At 44.0% G+C, this 24011-nt stretch overlaps 1 protein-coding gene across 1 annotated transcript in view; it reads right to left on the reverse strand.

Moving 5' to 3' along the window:
- DOK5 (docking protein 5) overlaps positions 1-6745 on the reverse strand; it is a 153209-nt gene extending 146464 nt beyond the window's left edge. Inside the window, exon 1 of the mRNA XM_047853044.1 lies at positions 6384-6745. Coding sequence (XP_047709000.1) covers positions 6384-6449 — 66 coding nt within the window. The 5' untranslated portion in view covers positions 6450-6745. The remainder of the gene's footprint in view (positions 1-6383) is intronic.
- Between the last annotated feature and the right edge of the window lie 17266 nt (positions 6746-24011).

Below are 24011 nucleotides of genomic sequence, written 5' to 3' on the forward strand. Positions count from 1 at the left end.
TCAATATTTGACCTGTTGCTCAGACTAATTCACCCTCAAGTACAGTGAATGTATTAACCTCGTGTTAACAATACAAGTCCAGGGGTGCCTGGGTGGCTCAGTCGGTTAAGCGTCTAACTTTAGCTCAGGTCATGATCTCATGGTGTGGGTTCGAGCCCCGCCTCAGGCTCTGTGCTGACAGCTTGGAGCCTGCTTCGGATTCTGTGTCTCCCTCTCACTCTCTGCCCCTCCCCCGTTTGTGCTCTGTCTCTCTCTCTCTCAAAAATAAATTAAAATGTTAAAAAAAAATGAAAAAAAACCCCAATGTAAGTCCAAAAATAGACTGTCAGGCCTTCAGGATGGAGACTGGACCTCTTGATGGTTTACCCTGATCTTAACACTAGCATGCACTCAATAAATATGTGATGAATGATTAAAAAAAAAAATGAAATCAAATACAGCCCCAAATGAAAACTAAATTCTTAAAATATCCAAGATAAGGATTTTCCATAAAAATTACAAAGCTACTTGAAAAATAAATATTTCTAGTCAATGAATGTATATGATAAAAAAAAATACATTGGCAGATGTAGGGGGGGAATCATCACATCAGGAATCCTGTTTATGCCTACATACAAAGTCACTAAATTGGCCGTTCTTTGCTTAATTCAGTTTTAAGGAGGAGGATGAAAGGTTGGTTTATGCATAATTAATCATAACATCCACCCGGCCCATCAAATAAAGATGACTAAAATACCAGCTGAAAAGCACTTCTGACACAGAAGCCGTAGAAATGGATTCACATGGGGACACTGAGTGGTCCTGACTTAGGCGTGTGTATCCAGTGTATAGGACCACGAATTTCACTACCGCAGAGTTGAACCTCTTTCTCCTGAGGAAGGAAAACAGTGCTCCATGTATCTCACTGAATGGCTGAATGTTGATATTATGGCCATAACTCTGTCCAGGTACCATAAAAACGGTGGATTCTGTAAGAATCACCTAGGGATCCCCAAACCCTAAATATTAGAGCTGCTTGGGCATAGTGGATCTGGTCAAACAGGGAAATAAAAGAGTAAGAAAATATTCTGCCTAAAATCTGGCCATTAACTAACCAATTTTTCAAATCCGTTCTCGGCCGTCCAAGAGAAAGATCCCCAAATTAACAGAAATTCCCCCTCGTCTGATGAGCTCATTCGAACTGAAGTTCCATGGAGAGGGGTTTCTCTCTCCCTGGTTACCTCTGTCATTTATCTAAGGCTTGTGAAAAATCTTACAAAGGCAAATATTCTTTCTATACCTAGCCTCACTGCCAACCAATATTTGTGCTTGTACATTAATTGTTGCACGGGTATTAAGTTTGTTTTCCAAACTAAACAGCAAGTTCTTGGAGGATGAAAGCTTATTGCAGTAGAAACAGGAAACATAATAACCACCTAACCATCATCGTCCCTAACAGCACTGGTAGTGAGAAAGACGAGGAAGAAACATTAATTAGGGGGTCGCCTAGGTGGCTCAGTCGGTTGAACGTCCGACTTCGGCCCAGGTCATGATCTCACAGCTCGTGAGTTCGAGCCCCGCATCAGGCTCTGTGCTGACAGCTTGGAGCCTGGAGCCCGCTTCAGATTCTGTGTCTCCCTCTCTCTCTGCCCCTCCCCAGCTCATGCTTGCACTCTGTCTCTGTCCAAAGTAAAAACAAAACAAAACAAAACAAAACAAAAAAACTTAAAAAAAAATTATAAATAAATAAATAAATAAAAAGAAACATTAATTAGGTTTCCACTGTGTCAAACCATTGTGTTAAGACCTCTGTGAGGATCATCTTTTAGGTGGGTATTATGAGTATCCTTATTTTTGCAGAAGACTGAGGCTCGCACATGTTAAGAAATTCACCAAAAAGTCACATAATCAGTCGCTGAATAGGATTTTAACAGTCTCATGGCAGAGTGTATGCTCTTAAGCCAGTTTGCACTAATGGATTCACTCATTCATTTGCTCAATAAATCTTCATCAAGAAGACTGCTGAGAAAGTGCTACACACCATTCCAGCACTGGGATTCAGCTCGAATTAAAAGATAGAGAAGTCACAGCCCTCATGGAGCCTCCTGTGCTATTTGGGGGATACAGGCAATCAACACATAAAACCAACACACCAGTACGTGAGGGGATGATAAGCCTAGAGAGAAGCAATGGAAGGATTTGGGTGGGAAGGAGGAGGCAACAAATAAAATTAAGGATCTGAAAGGCCCCAGTGAGCTAGTGGCATTTGAAGAAAGACTGAAGGAGATAAGGAAGCCATCCAGGAAGGGGGAAGCCATATTTGGGGGAACAGCATTCCAAGCAGAGGGAACAGCAGGAGAAAGGGTTCTCAGTCAGCATAGGAACTTCAAGCCCAAGGTAAGTCTCTTCCCATGAATTGCAGGGAGAGGGACTGGTGGTCTGAGCAGGCAGGGAGACAAATTAGGAGATTATTATAATATTACAGGGAGGCGATGATGGGGACTTGGACCAGGGTGGAAGGGGTGGATAATATGTGACACAGAATGTAGATATATTTCAAAGACAGAGCCCACAGGATCTCCTGATGGACTGGTTGTCAGAAGGAGATAAAAGGAGACAGAAATGTGCCCGAAGTTTGCTTGTTTGCCATTTGCTTGCCTACTGGATTCATTTTTACCAGGGCAACTAAAATTTTGGGACCTCTAGTGGCTGAGTTGCAGACTCCGGGAGAAGCCAATCTGGATGAAACAATCAAGGGTTTGTTTGGATGTATTAAGTTTGAAGACTCTTAGACATCTAGGTAGGGATGCAGGCTAGACAGGAGAAGAAGCTCCTGGTGTACAAGAACATCCAGAATGTATTTAAAGGCGAGTGATCGAGAGACTGCATGTAGATGACGTGAACAGGTCTGAATTTAAACTCTGAGGCTTACATGGCAATTACTGATTAGAAATTCTCTCGGTTGCAGAAGAAGAAACCAAGTGAAGAGAGTCATAGGATACCGTCTAAGCCACACACTTAGTCAGGTTAATGATGTGCAAATCGCCTGATTCGCCACCCTGCTAAGAATAAAATTTTTAGTGCCTTTTGTGGATTAGCCAGATAAGTGTAGACAACTGTTTCCTCCCCCCGCTCCCCGCACTGCCAAAGCCCCCCAAATTGTGCCACAGACATTCCTCAACAAACACAGTATCCCGAGCACAGCTTGAGATCTCCATGAACAATGTAGATGAAGGTATGAGATATGAAGATACTGAGACTTTCGAGTTAAAGGAGTTGAATTTCATTAACCTTTTTGATGTTTACAGAAAAAAGTAAGTCTATACGTACAACGATTGCTTAATCACTTCAACTACAGAAGATCTCAACTAAAAGTGAGCGCTTATCTTTGGTCCATTTGAATGGAGACGGTCTTAAAATGTCTCCTGTCCCATTGTAAAATCACTTAAATCTATGGAATTTGTAAAAACCTCACCCAATGAAACCATCTAGAACTGAAAAACCATTTATGGCATGGGACACTTTTAGACAGAAAGATATCTACAACCCTCCATCCTTCCTCCAACCCTAACTCACCTTTGCTTGTATCAAACAAATATTTTAATCAGAATCAATGCTATATTCTCATTAGATTTTCATAGGTATCATCTTAGTCGATGTTCCCAACATTACGAAATTGTGTTCATTGCATAGATTAGAAAACTGAGGGTAAAAGAGGTCAAGGCCATGGAACTAACGAGTAATAGAAGCAAAATTGGCTCTCTTTCCTCCTTTTCCCAATCTGAGGGAGCATTCCTTAGCAGAACAGCTGCTCACCATGAAATGGTGTTTTCTTGTTTAATTATAAACCCTCCCAAACATGGTTCTAATCCACACACATTTGTCTGGATTCCATTAATGAAACTACTATGTCATATTAGTTCCTCAAGAAGCTTTTGAATTGCAAAGTCACGCATCACCCTCTAGTCCAACATGCACGTATAAGTGCCTACTCTGTACCAGACCTAATGCCCAAGTGCTGGCTGAGACTTACACATGCTACGTGCCATTCTAGGCTCTATGCGGCCTGGACTAATACCGCGAACACTTCTCACTCTAGACAGAGGGTCTCTATGCATTTCCCGGAAGCGCCCTCCCCCACTGCTTGCAGGCACCATGAAAAGTTGAGTTCGCGGTGTTTTCTGGCAACTGTGGAATCAGCCTCTTTAGTTCATATAAATAAATTACATCATCAAATCACTTAAAAAAATTAACTGGTGACAAAACCGGTGTTAATAAAGAAGACCGGGTTTTGTTGATTGTATCTTTGACCTTTCCATGAGCAATAACCATCATTGCATAGATATTCTAAAATCTACTCGAGTATTAACACAGACAGAATGAATAAATCCTAGAAAAGTAGACTTCCCACTGGCACCCAATGTACTGCAAAATATAAAATGAATACAAACTCAACTTTATTTCCTTTCCTTCTGCTTCAAATATCTGTCTGTAAACATTGGCACACATATAGGACCATATTATGTCAGCTGTAATAATATAGAAAATAATCTCAATTACCATAAACTAGAAAGTTATGGTAACTAGTCTTTCAAATAAATCACCACGTGTCACAATTTGGCATAAACTCCGATCCTTATGAATAATTCACATTTTGCGCATTAATAATGCATGTCTTCTACCATTTGGAATGCTCCCTAACACAGAATGGATGTCTCTTATCAATTTCCTCAACTGACATGATGGAGTAAATCTAAAATTAGAGCTGCATTTCTTAATGCTCCCTTAAAAATGGCAACAACTCGGCTGGCCCATAAGGTTATCAAAAATATAAAGCTCCTACTATTTCTTGCCTTTTGCCGGGGAGTCACTAGGTTAAGCACCCTAACAATAGTTGCTCCTGCTGCTGATGATATTTGCATAGCAGAAAAGATCAAGGAAACTTGCATAGGGCTGACAGAGACCGGTTAGCTCGGTTACATTTCTTCGTAATTATAGATGTATATACTCACAATAACACGGGACATAATTGCTAAAACATGGTAACCGGCAGGGGGAAAAAAAAAGAAAGAAAGCAAGAAAGCAAAGGGTCAAAACCAAGCAGGCAAGAGTTTTTAATAATTACAGATGTTTCCTACCATCCTCCCTAGCTGATTACCACTGCGAAATTCCTTTTCAGTTTTCAGTAAAATTATCTGGCACATAAAAAACTACAAAGACCAAGTAAGAGAAAGGTGCCAATGACACAGATTTGTAGAGAAAGACATTCAGACTCTCACTGTAACTCCCAGTGTGGTCATTGCACATCACTGCTGATATTATCATTTCAGACATGACTAAAGTAAACTTTCTGCCCCTCGCCCACCCGAACCCGGCCACCCAAACACACACAACAAACAAAAACAGCGACAGTACTGCACACAAGGCAAAGAGAAAGGAGGCAGCCTGAAATCAGGGGGTAAAAAAATCATTCCAGTGTGCTCCCCCGTCTCTGGAGAATTTCCTTCATCAACACTCAGTCTCAAAGAGAAGCAGAAGGAGTTGTCTCTGAAGCCCTATCCACGACGAGCAAGGGAAAGGGGGCAAAAGAGAGAGAGTTTTAAGGGGGGAGCCATCCCTATGCCAGCATCTGTCCCCTACAGGTGCCCTCGGGTTCATTCATTCCTGGGCTACGTGTTTAGGGAGCACTTCCTCCGTGGCAGGTATCGGGTTCCACCCTAAAGAATCTTCCCGTTGGGCTCCCGCTGTGTTTTCCAGCAACAGAAATCCACCACCCGGGCTGAGGACCAGAGGAAATCCACCCCAGGCCGGCCAGGCCACGCCGCCTGTGCCAACACCTGGGTCAGAGGCGGGTCGTCGTCCGGGATTCGGAGCCCGAGGACACCTTCCGTTCGGCAGCAATCTCTGCCGGGCGGGGGTCGGAGGGGCTCTGACCCTGTTGGCACCGAGAGCGCCTGCCCTCTTTTCTGAGCCAGCCGCCCATCCCCCGGAAAAGTTAAGTTGGCGGCGAGTGGCAAGGGGGGCGGGGGGGCACCGGGGGCTTCGGGCGGGCTCAGCACCCCCGGCCGGCCTCTCCGCTCTAACTCCCTTGGCTACCGAGAAATATTTATTTCCAGGAGACGGGCTCCAGTGGCCACTGAAGCCGCACACGCGGCCACCGTCGGAAAGCCGAGACGCCCGAGAGATAAAGATAGCTCCGTGACACGCCTAGACCCGGCCTCCCAGGGGCAGCCGCCGGCGAGGCGCATCTGGGCTGAGACAGCCACGGGGGCAGTTCGCCCGCGCGGCCGGGGGACCCCCTTCCAGCCTCCAGGGATGCTGGCGACCGAGGAAGACAATTGAACGCGCGAGCAGCGAAAAGGGAAGAAGGGGGAAAAAAAGAAAAAAAAGGGATCGATACTTACCCCCAGGCGTCTGCTCCGGATCCTCACGTACCCTTGCTTCACTATGTCATTAAAATTGGAAGCCATCCCGGGCAGCCGGCGACCCCCTCACCCAAGCGCGCGCACCCGAGGTGGCTCTGGGGCGGGTCAAGGGCCGGGTCGGGAGGCGGCGTGGGGGGGGGGGGGGGCGGGGGGAAAGTTGACCCGGCGGAGCTGCGGCGGCGGCGGCTCGGCGTGGCCTCAGCAGGCGCGCATCACTCGGTCCCCCAAGCCCCGAAAGTGGGCGGCCGGCTCGCAGCCACTTCGGGGGAGCGCGGGGAGCGCAGCGCCGCGAGGCGAGGCTGGAGCGCCGGCGTCAGCTGACTCATCCGCCAGCCTGGAGGAGGAGGAGCGGCGGCTGCTCAGGGCTCCAGCCCTGCCTCTTCGCGGGCCCCGGGGAGGGGAGAGAGGAGGAGGGGCGGGAGGAGGAGGGGGACGAGGAGGAGGACGGCGGAGGGGTGGGCCCCCCCCGGGGGAGGAGCGGCGGGAGGAGGAGGGGAGGAGCGGCGGGAGGAGGAGGGGGACGAGGAGGAGGACGGCGGACGGGTGGTTCCCCCCCCACCCAAGAGGCGGAGCCGCGCGGGTCCGGGCGCCGGGCCGCGGACACCCGCAGGCGGACACACTCGGACGCGCTCGCACCCCCTCCCCTCCTCTCCCGCCCACCTGGCCCGCCCCGCCCCCCTTTCCGATCCCTCCCCTCCTCCCGGACCCCGGGCGCGCCCCCGGGCGCGCCCCAGCCGGCCCCCGCACCTCGCTGACGGCCCGCCGAGACAACGCGCCCCCTCTTCCCGCTCCGGTGGCCGATTTTCGGAGGAGAGGAAATTTCACTTTTTCACGGCCGCCGCCGACCCCGCCCCTGCCTTCAGCCCCATCCCCTTCCCGAGCAGGGCTGATTTCTACCTCCTGGTGCGGGTGTCTGGGGAGGCGGTGTTGCCATGGTTTGCCTTGACCTTGGCAAAGGAGGGGAGGGATATTGCCCTGGCTTAAGCTACGTTTGAGCTTCCTCGAGTTTCCTTGGCTCCCTGGACCCAGCCCTCGGTGATATCATTTGCCACATTTTCCTTGGGTGAGCCTGGCTTTCCCGCCTGAATGTAAGTTACCCAGGGGCTGACACCTGGCCTCATTCATATGTGTACCCCCAAAGCCTAGCCCAGAGCAGGTGCCTGATAAATTCTTAGTGCCAGGCATGGCTCTAAACCCCAAGCACGGACTGCCTCGCTTCGACTCCCCTGTTCCTCATGAGGTAGGTCCCTGCCTTATGTAAATGCCAGGCCCATATTTACGCCCCAGCAGTCTAGCAATAGAGCTCACCCTCATAACCCTTAAGGGATACTGCCTCTAGAATAAGATTAAAAGGGGAGCAGATTCTACACTCACTGCCCCTGACTGCACCACCCTCCTGAAGCATGCTTGAGATGAGTTCATACCCACTGACATTTATTGGGCACCAGCCCGCTAGGCTTTAGGTCAACACTGTCCTATAGCCCTTCTGGAGTGCAGATGTCATGAGGGAGGAAGCCTCCCTCCTTTCCAAGGAAGGTCTTTCTCATCGTCTGCCTTCTCCACAAAGGTAAAAAGACAGCATCAGAAATGGACAGTTGCTCCCTGGAGGTGACCAAACCAAGGCTGGATGATCTCTGATCAGAGCTGCGGGGAAGAGGGTTCATTTATTGAGTGCACTATTTGACTTGATAAGATTTGAAGACCTTTCAACTCTAAGATTATATGAATCTTTCCTTTCTCACCAGGAACACGAGCTTTTAGTCACTTTGGTTTGGTGAGTGTCAGGTAAAGAAGAGAATCACCCAAGAATGTGTCATAGGAGGACTGAGACCGAGTTGGGACAGTCGAAAAGTAAGTATTCCGGGAGGGGAACTCTGTGCTATATGGTAAATCATTAACTCTGTCATCATGTTGCTCTTTGATACAAATGATGTTTTAAGTTTGCATCTCTCGCCAAAGAAGGATGAAATGATAAAAATCATTTGGAGAGTTCTTTTTGAAGGCTTAGAACTTAAAAAAAAAAATAGTGTCCATGGTTGCCATGAAATAAATGTATTCGTGGAAGGCATTTGTCCAACGCATCATTTGTAGACCAAATCAACAGTATCATAGAAACAAAGAATGAAGGAATTGAGGCATAAGGACCTAGAAGTGAATGGCTCAAGATAAAAGAAATAATTACTGACAAAACCTGAAACTGAGAAATCCATCCCATGATAATTAATGTTGAGTATAATTGACATCCATAAATAAGCTAGATGTGAGGAAACTAGAATCAAACTAGAAAATATCAAACTAGGGGCGCCTGGGGGGCTCAGTCGGTTAAGTGTCTGACTCTTGATTTCGGCTCAGGTCATAATCTCACAATTGGGAGATTATGTGCTCAGCTTATAATTCTCTGCTCTCATCTTAAAATTCTCTTTCCCTCTCTCTCTGCCCTCCCCCAAAAATTAAAAAAAAAAAAAGGAAAATATCAAACTAGCTGTGAAGAGACAAGTGATTTTTTTTTAATTGCAGGAATGAACCCAGAATACAGTTTTATTCGTTTGGTTTTGGTTAAGTCAAACTGTGAAACGTGGAAAATACACAGACTGTACTATTCACAGGATGAACAGCCACTTGCATTTGTCCAAAATGTGTAATACACAACCACGGCAGAAGAGGAAAGGAAGCATTCAGAGATACGCAATGTAAGTAGTGCTTACAGAGTTGCACAGTGCACAACTCACACAACTATACACTGCCAAATGGACATACAGTCCATTGGGGATAAGGCTGATATGAAAAAAAAATCATTATTGCAATCCCTATTTTTAACTCAATTTCCAACACTTCACACTTCTTATTTGTAGCATCTATTTCTGTTTCCTCAGCATCCACACTCCCTTCTGCCAACAGTGATCATCATATTTATCTTGAGTATACTTTATCCCCTTCTCCCGGTGTGGGTCTAAGGTGGGAGAGTAAGAGTTCATTGCATTAAAATGAAATGAATGCGGATCAGAATGAATTCCACATGGTAGTACTTCTCTCCTATTTGGGCATCTTGTTGATATGAAACAAAACTGTGTCACGAATTGAAATAGAAGACTGTAACTATCGCACTGCAGAGCCAGAAATTAATCCCAAATTTCCCTACTCCGATATACTCAGAGTGGAAGCCCAATGTAGCTTGAAACATGAACAACTCATACCATTCCCTCTGTATTCCATTCAACCAATGATTATTATTATTATTGCTATTATTATTATTATTATTATTATTATTATTATTACAAAGCTCTTCAGGACAGAAAACTATGTGCAGAAATTCAGAGGCTTCTGCACTTTTCCAGGGTAGGTAGGTGATGGGTTCCCACGCCTCGCCCAAAAAGGTTGTACTTACAACAGCTACCACAAAGGACCAAGGCAGAGGCTGAAATGGCACTTGTCCAATATCTTTACCAAAAATAGCTTGAGCTTTGGCCCCATTGCCTGCTGCTCTCAGTGGGAGAGTCACAGAAACGGGCAGCCTTTCCTCTGGCAAGGTAAGCCAGTGCTAATAAAAATGAGTCGGCCATCACTAAGGAGAGAGGTTGTTTGCTGTCCTGCCAGGTCCCCCTCCACCAGTCCTTCCCCACCTAAAGGAAGACGACTTGGAAGATGACACAGAAATCAGGTAGAAGGAAACCTGGGAACAGAGCTGCTTCTGTTCCTCATTGCTTCCTTCCTGCATCCAACAAATAATGACTGAGCACCTGCTATGAGCAGAGATTGCCACACACACACACATACACACACACACACACACACACCACAAAGACAAACAAAATCCCTATCCCCATGGAACTTATACCCCAGTAAGAGAGAGAGAAAAAAATAAGCAGATAAACAGCTTATAAATAGCTATAGTTGATAGCAAAAAGAACATGAGTGTTGTACTACGTGGGGAGTAAAGAGCAGCCTTACTTTCGGTAAGAAAGAGTCAAGGAAGACTTCTCAGAGGAGGTGACATCCAAGCTAAGATAGGAACGATGGGCAGAAGCTACGGGAATCATCAGGGAAGCGCGTCCCAGCTAGAGCCAAGGGCACTGGAGAAAGCCGAATACAGGAAAGTTATAGTTTTAAAATATTATTCTGTCTGATGAACAAAAAATAGATTAGGAGGGACTGAACCGGAAATGGTGAGACCATCGAAAAAATCTACTTCTAAAGACCTGGCACCCAAAAATCTTTAAGGAAAGAGAAATGAAGCGTCCGCTGAGAATGTAAATGTTTTTAAATTTTTTAACGTTTATTTATTTTTGAGAGAGAGAGAGAGAGAGAGAGAGACAGACACAGAGCATAAGCAGGGGAGGGGCAGAGAGAGAGAGAGGGAGACACAGAATCCGAAGCAGGCTCCAGGCTCGGAGCTGTCAGCACAGAGCCCAATGCAGGGCCGGGACCCACAAGCCGTGAGATCATGACCTGAGCTAAGTCGGAGGCTTAACCGACTGAGCCACCCAGTCGCCCCGAGAATGTGAATTTATACCGATTGATACAACTGTTTTGGAGCGTGATATCTATCAAAAACTTTTAAACTTTTGTAATTGCTTATCCAGTTCTATGCATGCAGAAATGCATGCAAAGGCACAAAGATTTAGTCACAGGAATACTCACAGCAGTGGTATTTATGACAATATGTATATTTATCTTAACTTTATAGAGACATGTGTTAATATAAAACGTATGCATCTAAATATATATTTTACATGGAAGCAGGTATATACGTATCACCAAATTTCTGAAAGAACTGTAATCAATTGAGTGCAATCATTCCCCACTAAACTTTGCTTATTGAAAAGTTATTTTTCTCAACCTTAAGTTTATTTTTTTAATTTGACAGAGGGAGAGAGAGGGGGGTGGGGGTGGGGTGTGTGGGCAGAGAGAGAGAGAGAGAGAGAGAGAGAGGGAGAGAAAGAATCCCAATCCCAAGCAGGCTCCGCACTGTCTGTACCCCACTGGGGGCTGGAACTCATGAACCCAGAGACCATGACCTGAGTCAAAATCAAGAGTCAGAGGCTTCACCGACTGAGCCTCCCCGACTCAGGCTCCCCACGGGCAAGTTTTCCTTGCTCCAAGTTTTGCCTTGGAGTAGATGACCTCTGGGCAACAGGTATATAATATTTGCTCTTTCTCTCACAGAGCTTTTGTGAGTTCCTCAGAGATACTAAGAGCTCTTTCTTCTCAGTCTGGCTGCTCTTTACTCCACCCCAGGGTCTCATGCTCCGGGTTTTTGCCCTTCCAGGTGGTTCTGTTGGTGGATCTATTCTAAGACAAGCCCTCCCTGGCCAGAGGAAAAACTCACTCGGTGTTGGCCCTGACAGTGAATGATGAGCCCACTCCCGGGGCACCCACTGCTTTTAGCTCTGTCGTGAGTCAAGGCAACTAGTTGACTCCAGGCCTTCACCTTTTGAATATTAAGGAATGGGTCTAACACCAGTCCTGTGTCCTCCGTACTTGAGACGACTCACTTCTAGCCTTCTGGTGATTCTCTCGAAAATCGCTCCCTTGCTATAAAGTAAGGGGAAAGCCCTCCCTTCCTTGTCTCATGGGCAGGAGAAAAGCAGCTCTCTGCCAAAGAACCAGCCTCTTCAAACTCTTGAACCACGGCGTCTTATTTAGGCTGGCGGTACGTGATCAACTCTTGCAGACAAAATGGTTTTGAACTCTCTTTTTGCAACTTCTGCACAGATAGTCCAGCACCTTGCTTTAGAATGTTTTCTATAAGTTTCCCCCACTGGGCTTTTGAGGCTTCTGCTGAAATTGAGTCAATAGGAAGAGTCACATTTAGCAATAGGTTACAAACCCATATCAAAACCATTAAAATGGATATAAAAGACATCCTCCTCTTATTCGTTCATCCAACAAATATTATCTGAGCCAGGCTGGCGAGGCACTGAGGAGCCAATGAAGCAGACAGAAAAAACCAGACTGAGCTTGTGGAGGTGACAATGCACCAGGAATACAAGCCTTTAAGAAAATACTCAGGGCGCCTAGGTAGCTCAGGTGGTTGTGCATCCGACTTTGGCTCAGGTCATGATCTCAAGGTTCATGAGTTCGAGCCCCACGTCGGGCTCTGTGCGGACAGCTCGGAGCCTGGAGCCTGATTCGGATTCTGGGTCTCCCTCTCTCTCTGCCTCTCTCCCGTCACCCTCTGTCTCTCTCAAAAATAAACATGAAAAAAAGTTTCTTTAAATACTCAAATTATTTTGAGTGAAATTATGCACAGAAGAAAGTTACATGGTGCTGTTTGGGGAAGGATAAGGAAACAGGACGTGACCCCTTTGGAAGACGGGGATGGAGAAGTCAGGGAGCTGGAATAGGGAAGGAGAAGGCACTCGCCCCTGAGGGAGGGTAGAGAGGGTGGTGGGGAGAAGGACAGCATCTGCCAGTGTCCCAGACAGAAGAATATATGGCACATTTAGAACAGAAGGTGGTTAGGGGAACTGGAATTTGGAGAATGAGAAGAGAGTATTGGGCGATGAGCCACAGAGGATAAGAGGGTTTCTCAGTATGTTATAAATGATCTATGAGGTAGGGTCTGGTTTTTTAAAAACTTAGTTGTTTTTTTTTTAAACAAGGTTGAATATATCTACAGTAAAATACTAGCGGTGGTTATTATTTGTTGTTGGGAGTATTAGATTAACTTTCTCCTGTGTGCTTTAAAATAAATAAAAATAAATCCTAGGGGCACCTGGGTAGCTCAGCTGGTTAAGTGTCTGACTCTTGATTTTGGCTCAGGTCACGATCTCAAGGTCGGTGAGTTTACGACCCGCATCAGCTCTGTGCTGATGGTGCAGAGCCTGCTTGGGACTCTCTAGCCTTCTCTTTCTGTCCCTCCCCCGCGCGTTCTCTCTCGCTCTCTGTCAAAATAAATACATAAACTTAAAAAAAATCGAAATGCAATTTTTAAAAGTAGGATGACTCTTTCTGCACGGGTGGACCTCATATCTTGACTTTTATTTTTTTTTTTCAACGTTTATTTATTTTTGGGACAGAGAGAGACAGAGCATGAACGGGGGAGGGGCAGAGAGAGAGGGAGACACAGAATCGGAAACAGGCTCCAGGCTCTGAGCCATCAGCCCAGAGCCTGACGCGGGGCTCGAACTCACGGACCGCGAGATCGTGACCTGGCTGAAGTTGGACGCTTAACCGACTGCGCCACCCAGGCGCCCCTTGACTTTTATAACCAAGGCCACAAAAGCAAACATAAGCCTCTAGTGAACTTGACTGGACCACAAAAAAAAAAAAAAAAAAAAAAAAAAAAAAGTCTTGTGATCACTAAGCTCTTCCAGATATTTGAGTTTCTTTCCTGATGAGAAGAGTGTTCCTCTCTGTAGGTCAATGCAGAGCCAACCCAGGAAGATCTAGGCCAACACATGAGAAAAAGACCGAGAGAAGTTAAGTACATGATGAAGGCCCTTGGCATTTCTAGAGCTCCTTTTCAAAATGTAGCATGTATCATGCAGTGGTTTGTACAAGAAGATTAGAAGGTCAATATTCCAGAGGTCTCCTCAGGGCTGTTCCCCTAGTTCACTGAGTGACTTTGGGCAAGCCATTAATTTCTCCGGCCTCATAACCTGAACTGGAAAACAGAGATAAACGGCACCAGCCTCACTGCCACAGTCTGTTGAAGTCCCTGGATAGGATGTGTGAAGAGGGCAGCGTCTTATGTTGAAAGTGCTTTGCCGATGCTAATTAATCCTCGCAGCACCCCCACGCCCTGTCGTATCGTCCACTTTTCACAGCTGAGGGACCTGAAACAGAAAGCCTGAGCAACTTGTCCAAAGACACAGAAGTTTGCATCGGAACAGGGGGGATTAGCAGGCGACAGCAGTGGCATCCGAAGAGGCAAGATTTTCACTTCACTCATAAAATACGATGAAATTGCATCTGGAATGTTTTCATTTTGAAGACATAGTTTCTGTGTCAGTGGATTATAAGGCAAAGAAAAAAAAACAGTCACATTTGTGTGTGTGTGTGTGTGTGTGTGTGTGTGTGTGAGAGAGAGAGAGAGAGAGAGAGAGACCCATTTGCAGTTTTAGGGACTCCTTTCTTTGGCTGGTGACTGTAATTAGCTGCACACAGCAATTCTACCTCTATCTCACTGGCCAGAGCTTAGTCACGTGCCCTGGGCTTCACAAAGAGATGGAGAAGTGGGGAAATGTAGGTTTTATGCAAGGCAGCCACGAGCCAGGCTAAGTGTGGGAGTCGACGGCAAAGGCAGAGGGTGGCTTGCTCGAGGATTGGATCAGTTCTAGAAAACCTGAGGGCACGCAGTGACCCGTAAGGAAGCTACTGGGGACCACGAGGAATCCGAACATCCTGACATCTTCACGTGGCCTCAGGCAAATTCACAGTCCTCCTAACATTATCCCCCACTGGTATTTCCTCTTTCGTCAGTTTCGTTTTTTTTTAGCTGAAAGTAGCATAAAGCTCCACCGCGGAATCTCAGATCAAAGGCTAAGTTTATTGCTGTAGTTTACGAAATCTAAGATGCCGCTAATTTCAGAGTGCACTACCACTTTATGCACTAGGAAGGAAGAAAAATTACTTCTGGCTTAACTTTTCAGGTCGATGGCCGGCCACCAGAGTTTATTAAAGCTTTACGGAGGTTTAATTGTCATACAGCAAACTGTGGATACGTAAAATGTGAAGTAAGTCCTGACATGCGGGTACACCAGGGAAGTCATCCCCACAGTCAGGATAACAGACATATCCTTCATCCCCAAAGTGCTCTCATGCCCCTGCTGTCTCGAGCCACCACGCTCTGGGCTATGGTAGCCATCATTTTGCAATATATAAATGTTTCAGATCAACACTTGTACACCTTAAACTTACGCAGCATACTATGTCAATTACATCTCAATAACTCTCAGGGGGAAAGTTGTATTTTTTTTTTTCCAGTACTTATTTCACTACAACTTAGCCGAGACCTGCACAGCTGATGCATGTCGTTCATTAAACTGCTGAATCACACTCCATCATTTGACAGGAGCACATCTTCTTTCTCCTCTCTCTACTGATGGACATCTAAATTATTTCCGTTTTATCCCATTACGAGCAATAGGCATCAAATTGTTACGTCTAAAATATGAAATAAGATCATCACCATCATATCTTTTTTTAAAAAAAAATCTAAAATCGCTGACAGTCATTGACGCTCAATATCAAAATTCTTGAAAACAATAGCTGCTTGTGGGCTCTTTTTATGAAATCAAATACTCAGTAGACCTTCTAAGGAGCAAGTGCAATAAAGAGTCTGTTTTGCAGAAACTCTGCAGGGAGAATGAAAACGAAACTAATATATTTTAAATATTTCTTTGATTTCCCCTGTTAAGCTTCAAATTGTAACTCTTACATCAGTCTATTTAAATAACTGCAAACATATAACCATGAATGATAGAGGCAGGAACGTGCAAGGACTCTGCATTTAGTATTTTAGCTCAAAGGGTTGCATCTGTCCTTCCTTATGAAGTGACTTTAGCAAGATCATGTTCCGTTTGCACGTAGAATGAAAGCCCCATTCCTCCTTGCCCTACAAGGTCACACCTGCCCCTGGGTCCTCATCCACCCGCTTGACATCAGCTACTCCTTGCCCCTGCACACCTCCTTCCCATCCACAAAGAACTTCCTCCTGTTCCCGAGGAACATCAAACTCATTGCCACCTCAGTGTCTTAGCATTTGCTTGTTCCTTTCTTTGCAAACTCCTGCCTCAGATTTTCGCATGACTGACTCCTTGTTATTATGTATCAGCTTGTGTCACCTCCTCTGAGAAGCCCTTCATGACCTCTGAATCCCAATTAGCATGTTTCTTCTAACCAAATCACTTGCCTTCATAAAACTCTGTTATTTTGTGCAAAATACTAAGTGACAAATTTAGATCTCTTTCTTGTCTAATGATAGGTTGGCATGCCTCCTGTCTGTTCCCCACCTTCTACGAAACTGGGCGTGAGTAGGAACCTTTCTGACTTGTCCACTATGAGCCCCAGTGCCTGGGACAATGCTGGCACTGATGAATGATTGAATGAATTAATGAATGAATGAATGAATGGAGTGAAATTAAAGCAAAAAACAGTGCCTGCAGGCTATCTGATACTACATGTGCCCTGAGATGTTGAGCGAATGGCGGAAGCCTAAAATAACGTCTGCATTGCCATTGCTGTACCTTCTCGGGTGCGAGCCATTTGTAGGCAAATACATCTCACGGCATTGCCTTCAATGAAGACAGTTAAACATCAGTGGAGCACTCAAGGTACGCTTGTTTGTAGAGGTGTTCGACGCTAAAGAAAGAAGTCCAAACAAACAAGCAAAAACAACCAACAACTATGGACTTTGGAGTCCAACAGATTTGGTTCAAATTCCCACCTCACTACTTACACTGTCTCTGAACTAGTATTTCCCCACCAGGGCAATTTTGTCACCCAGGAGATATTTGTCTGGAGACATTTGGACTGTCATAACTGTGGGGTGAGGGGGACAATCTGCATCCAGTAGGTGGAGGCCAGGGAAGCTAACTAAATATCCTCCCCACAAAGAATTACCCAGCCATGATTGCCACCATGGATGAGAAACCCTGCTCTCAACAAATTGCTTAATTTCTTTTGTATTTTATGTTCTCATCTGCAAATTGGGAACAGACCATATCAACCGTGTAGGATTACTGTAGAGATTAGGAAAAATGTGTTTAAGGCTCATGTCTGGAGCATGGTAAGTCAACAAGTAAACATTATGTTTATTATGAACATCACATGTTATATTGTTTATCATTTCTCTTTATTAGTTGCTAAGGCATGAAGCTCCTTCTCTGGCTGGAGATTTCCTTCTTCTCTTTGAATCCTCAGTTCCTAACAGAGGGGCTGGCACTGAGCAGATGCTTAATGTGGCCTCAATTAATTAAACTAAATCTTGAATTGTCTAAAACATCTGAGACTTAGCTCATCTTATACTTTGTCCCTCTTTCTCAAAATTAGTTTGATCGCTCTAGTCAGTACTGTCCCCTTTATGATCAATTTTTAAAATTATTTCCTCATGAATCATTTTGTTGGCCTCTTAAGTCAAAATTAAATCACAGGACATGAAAATTAATGATCTGGACCCTGATCTGCCTTTGCCTGGCTTATAGACAAAGCGGATGCAGCACACTGGCCTTCTTACTACTTCTTGACAAGCCAACCAGGTTTCTGCCTCAGGGCCTTTGCACTTCTGGCTAGAATGCTCTTCTCTCTGGATATCAGTGTGAGATCTTAATGTTCCTTTCTCTGGTTATCATGGGGTTGAGTGTTGTATTCTTGTTAGTGTAGTCTAGATAACATATTCTAGATAACAACTTCTTTTAAGTGTTACAAAAACCTTTTGGCCTGGGGTGGTCTTTTCTTTTTCTTTATGATGTCTTCTCATGAACAGAATGGAATCAAACTTCACCGATCATTTCTTTAAGCTGGTCATGGGAGCGTCTTTTTATAGAAACCTCTCAGGATCCTAATGTCATAAAATATTTTCCAACGTGTTTTTCCACAAGCTTTAAAGTTTTGCTTTCACAGGGAAGTGCTTAATTCATGGCGAATCGCTGTGCTGCGGCAGGTTGGAATCCGGTTCATCTATTTCTACGTGAAACCGCTGGCAGTAGCCCTCTTTGCACATCAGTCTACAGTGTCGCACCTGTTACGGCTCCAGTTTCCCGATGTGGGACAGCTTCTGGACCTTCAGCTACGTGCACGTCCCCAACCCTAGTGATCATAGCTTTGTATCAATTTTCTTCCCTCATCTAAGGCTGCCCCTTCCGGTTTTCTGCTTGTTTTTCCCCCCCAGGTCCCTCTCCTTTTGCTATGCCATAAATGCTGGTGTTCTTAGGGGTTCGATGCACTTCTCTCTTACTTCCTCTTCTAGACGCGATCCCGTTGCCATATGCTCCCCAAATACATGCCTGAACTATGACCTGTCTCCCAAGTTCTGTAACCATACGTACAAGAACAATAGCCCATGCGTGCTGAGTACACACTGGGTTCCAAACAATCCAGGAGCTCACGGCGCATCATCAGCTCACCGGATCCACCAGCAACGCAGCGTGGCAGGGACAGCTGTCATGACCCATAGTCACCAGTGAGAGAGCTGTGGTACAGAGGTGAAGAGACTTGCCCAAGGTCTCAGTGCCAGTGAGTGGGGGCAGGCAGGCTGGCGACACCATGGACAGAGCACAACACACACTCAATCCGTATGTTCTAGCATTTACTGGGGCGCTCTAGCCAGATGTCCCCAGCACAGGTCAAACTCAGTGTGTCCCAATCTGAGCTATTGTTAGTGGGAGTTTTCCAGTGGCCTGAAAGGGACTGAGCACGTGTATATACATACACACAGACACTCCTGCATCTGTATACTCATAGGAAAAAATTATTCAGATGTTTGCTTTTTATTTAATTTTGTTAATATTCAATTTATGAAGTTCACAAATTAAAAAACCTATTTGCTAAACACACACACACACACACACACACACACACACACACACACACACAGGAGAAACTGGGTGAGGGGTACCAGAGACCTGTCTATACCATTTTTCCTTTCTGTAAATCTTTATTCCAAAATAAGTTTAAAAAAATCTGGTTTTTCCTTTTAACTTTGACTGTAAAAAATTAGTATTGTGTTTATCAGTCTTGCAGAATTCAACCTTCACTTCTAAAGAGTCTTTGAATGATGTTTAGCTCATTTTCAAGCTTAAACACTTTTAAACATTTTAAACTGTATTTATGAATTTAATATATTTGATTTCCTTCTTAAGTACTTCACCTGCGTACCACAACATGTAGACTCTTCCCCAATACAAATAATTTTTATGAATTTTAAACAGGTAAATACTGCCAGCCTTAAAATCTTCTGAAATATCTCAATGCATAGTAAAATCTAGTTATAAGCCTAAATCAATTCTTCATGGACTCTTTTACTTTTTTCCTGTGAGGCTATAACTTTCAACTTGAATAGACCAAATTCTTTTAAATTCTGTAAGTATATTTTAAAAAAACCCTAAATATGTAACAAAATGTTAATAATGTGGTTTTGATTCTGCTGAACCTGTCTACTCTCAATTGCCAGGCTCCCTGGCTTCCGGGAGGCATGGAGTGCAGGAAGGTGAGTATCAGCCCATTGAATGCAGGCGAGGATCCCGATAGCATGACATTCCAGCTAAGACAAAAACAGCTATCCTTACGCTGCGATCCATTTGAGCGATTGCCTATTCCGCATGCTGGAGGTTCCTAATGCCGGGGGCACTGTCTGATTCTTCTCAGCAATATTTTTGGTCCCCATAAACTTCGCCTTAGAGTTGCTTTGTCGTGGACCACAGAAAATAAGAAAAGATGGCGTGCCAAGTCACATGTGCCACAACCGTAGATTCCAGTCACGTTCAAGATCCTAATTCTGCCTCCTCCCAGAAGTGCGGTCCCCCACTCTGCTTGCACTCGTGATTGAAATCTGCATTTCCCCGTCCCTTGATATCTGTCAGTACTTTCCATCTAGGTCTGAATACCAGTGGATTTGTCAAGAATCCTCAATTCTTGTCCATGCGCTCTCTCCTCGGACGATACAACCCTCACTGATGCTCAAAATGACATCCCTTTCCTTTACGTTTTGCCTTCTCACATCGACTCGGGGGGCCATTCTCTTGACCCCTTTGTACCTTTCCCGCCAAACCTCCACAGCCCTTCCCACGTCCCACCCGACTCACTCTCAGTACCTGGCCTCTCGTAGCGCACTAACCACAAACCACACGCTCTTCCTTAATGCTGCTTCCTCCTACATTCTCCCCTCAACAGTTCCTGATTTATATATTTTGATGCCCCTTTATTTTTGTGCATAAAGATACATGACTGTTTTTTTTTTCACTGAGTTGTGTGACACCAAAATGAAATGAGCTTCCTTTACATCAATAAATCATGCCTTAGATCTTATTTCATAGATTAATACAGTACACCCTCTTAATGTTTTTGTGATGGTCTGCCCATCCTTTATTTTTAATCTATAGGAATCATTTTAAAGGAGTCTTTTAGTCTTCAGTTAGTATATGATTGAATGCATCTTTTCATTGGATAGTTTAATTCACTTTCATTTTTACTATTTTTTGGTCTGTTTCATCTTCCTCCTCCCCCTTCATTTTTGCTTTCTGATTTTACATTTCATCCTTCCCCCCTTTTTATATACAAGCTGTATTTTCTTTTTTAATTTTTAATAATGCTGATGTAAAAAAAAAGTTGCTGACAACTGATACTATCCACATCAACACAATTTACCGTCTACATTAATATGATTTCATTATGCCAGGAAATTCTTGCCCAGGAAAATGAAGTTGCAAATAACTTTATTGTTTGTTTGAGAAACTTGCTGAGAACCCATTTACCCAAACAATAGACTATTCCCCTTTTCCCTTCAGTACAAGGAACAATAGTCTCTTCTTCCTAATAAAGAGTGGGTTGCTCAGAGTGGATTCATCACATTCTTGCTTCTATTTGAAAGACTCCTTCGAGATGTTCACCTTTCCGCATCCATCATTCCTCAACTGTATCACAAACTTTGCCAATACCAGTCAAGCCCCTGCGTTGAAAGACCCACCTTAAATCAGGCCACAGAAACCTCGCAGACATCCACTTTTGGCTTTCCCCTCTAGAGATGCTACTGAGGCTCCAGCCTCCCTTACCGCAATAAATGATACATTTGGCTTTGTTTGATCTGTAGGCTATTTTAATGATCTCTTTGGGGAGTCAGCAGTCAACACTACCCTATTTTTATTCCCCCTGGTAGTTAATTTTACAATTTTATGAATATATTTCAATCTATTTTTAACAGTCTAACTTTTGCAGAAGATAAAAAATTAAGCAATTTTTATTTCCCCCAGACCCCACTCTCTTTCCAGCCTTTGTTAATAAGATATCTGGTATAAGATTATAATGATAGGGGCGCCTGGGTGGCTCAGTCGATTAAGCGTCCGACTCTTGGTTTCGGCTCAGGTCGTGATCTCACAGCTTCATGAAGTCGAGCCCCACGTCGGGCTTTGTGCTGGCAGCGTGGAGTCCGCTTGGGATTCCTTCTCTCTCCCCCCCTCCCTGCCCCTCCCCTGCTCGTGCGCTGTCTGTGTCTCTTTCAAAATAAATAAACTTAAAAAAAAATTTTTTAAGGTTACAATGATAAAGATGATCAGGATTTTACAACATGCTTGGTCTTTGAATAATCATTTTTGACCTTTGTATTAGGTTTTTTAAGTATATAAACATCTATGATGGAAAATCTAACATAGTGTTTTATGTCACCTCTTCTAGTATCTACTACATAGTATCTGTATAATCTGAGATTTTTCAATGCATAGATCTATCATTCATTTTTTTTTCCTGCGCCTTCTCATTCAAGAGCTATTTTTCAGGGGCGCCTGGGTGGCGCAGTCGGTTAAGCGTCCGACTTCAGCCAGGTCACGATCTCGCGGTCCGTGGGTTTGAGCCCCGCGTCAGGCTCTGGGCTGATGGCTCCGAGCCTGGAGCCTGTTTCCGATTCTGTGTCTCCCTCTCTCTCTGCCCCTCCCCCGTTCATGCTCTGTCTCTCTCTGTCCCAAAAATAAACAAACGTTGAAAAAAAAAAAAAGTTATTTTTCAGGTGTACAATATAGTGATTCAACAATTCCATACATCACCCGGTGTTGTATGATAACCAACTGGAATTTAAATAAAAACTTTAAAAAATAATAGCACAGGCAAGCAAAAAAACAAACGAAAAAGAGTTATTTTTAACATCTGTGCTATTACTATCCTTTAAATAAATTGCACCTGTTTTGATCAATGGTGGTTTTGTATAGTCTCATTTTCCTTCTCTGAAATTATTTGACACATTCTTGTGAATAGCAGGAAATATCTTTGATTTCATTTTTAGGGAAGGTACTTTACATTGCTGCCAGTGGAATGACCTCATGAGTTTAAATGCAAATCAGACAAAGGGCGTGGTGAGGTATACAAAATTCAACTGGGTATCATTATCAACATCTCCATTGGTGGTATGAATTTGAGAATATATATTTAAAAAATTAGCTCATCCAACGGACAAGTCTTTATCCCTGGGTAGAAATCCTATTTCGATGTCATTAACATTCCATCAAATTCCTAAGTCTCAGTTAGCAAAGATCAATTTCATGGGCTTTAAAATGGGAGGAAAAAGCAAAAGCAAAATTAAATCAAGAGACAAATGGGCGTGAGTCACAGAGCCTGTGAATAGACATGAGTCAGTAACTGTGTATAACTTGAACTCAGGACAATAGGCTACTCGGCCACATCCTGGAGTTATGAAAACACGAAAGGAAACTAAAAGAGCTCGGTGAGCCCCAGCAGGGTAGCCGTGGACAGTCCCACAGTCTCAGGATGAAGTTTTGCTCACAGATCAGCCCAGTTCATGAGAATGACAACTATCCCTTACATGTGAATAGATTTCTTAAACTTTATGTATATAAAACTTACTTACATAAAACTAAACTTATATAAAAATAAGTTTACTTATTTTTGAAGAGAGAGACAGCATGCATGTGCACACAAGTTGGGAAGGGGCAGAGAGCAGGAGAGACAGAATCCCAAGCAGGCCCCACACCATGAGCACAGAGCCTGATGTGGGGCTCAAACTCACGAACTGAGATCATGACCTGGGCCCAGATCAAGAGTCGGTCGCTCAACTGGCTGTGCCACCCAGGCACCCCAGATTTCTTAAATTTTAAAATTAAGTACAAAAAATTTGAAAGTAAAAAAAAAATCATAATATTAATATTCTGAAAATAATGAATTTGTACACACTTTACATGTATGCATTTGAAACACGAAGAAAATTAAAACTTAAAATTTTTCTAAGTTTAAACATTCATAAATTAAAAAGACTTAGTAACTATTCAAGAAACTATCCAGTTTCTTGAGGGGTACTTAAAGAAAACAAATATATTAAATTTATAAAAGCTGTTTAAATTATTTGAGGTATTTAAGCTTGTAAAAGGAACCAAATATTTGTCAAAGATCCTGCAAGTGATTACTAATACCTGCTAGACTTAAAAATAGAAAAATATATTTGTGCACTAAACTTAAAGCCTAGCAAAGAGATAGTTTTTCTTATATAAAACAATTTTTAAAAAATGTTTATCTATTTTTGAGAGAGACAGAGACAGAGTGCAAGCGGGGGAGGGGCAGAGAGAGAGAGGGAGACCCAGAATCTGAAACAGGCTCCAGGCTCTGAGCTGTCAGCACAGAGCCCGACGCGGGGCTCGAACTCACGGACCGCGAGATCATGACCTGAGCCGAAGTTGGACGCTTAACCGACTGAGCCACCCAGGCACCCTGATAGTTTTTCTTTTATAATGATAACTTCAATAAATTGAATACTACTTAAAAAAAAAAAACCTTTTGAATAGTATTTTTCTATATGTAGAAGCATCCCTTCAGGGCACCAAAAAAACTCACATAAACCTATCCTTCCTTTCATACTGCTTCCTTGAGCTTTTATGTAATCATTAAACGGATTTATTAAGCGCCTATTATTATAATCCAGGTAATGGTCAAGACACTGGGGATACAGCG

This window comes from Prionailurus viverrinus, chromosome A3 (assembly GCF_022837055.1).
Source record: "Prionailurus viverrinus isolate Anna chromosome A3, UM_Priviv_1.0, whole genome shotgun sequence".
Taxonomy (NCBI): Eukaryota; Metazoa; Chordata; class Mammalia; order Carnivora; family Felidae; genus Prionailurus; species Prionailurus viverrinus.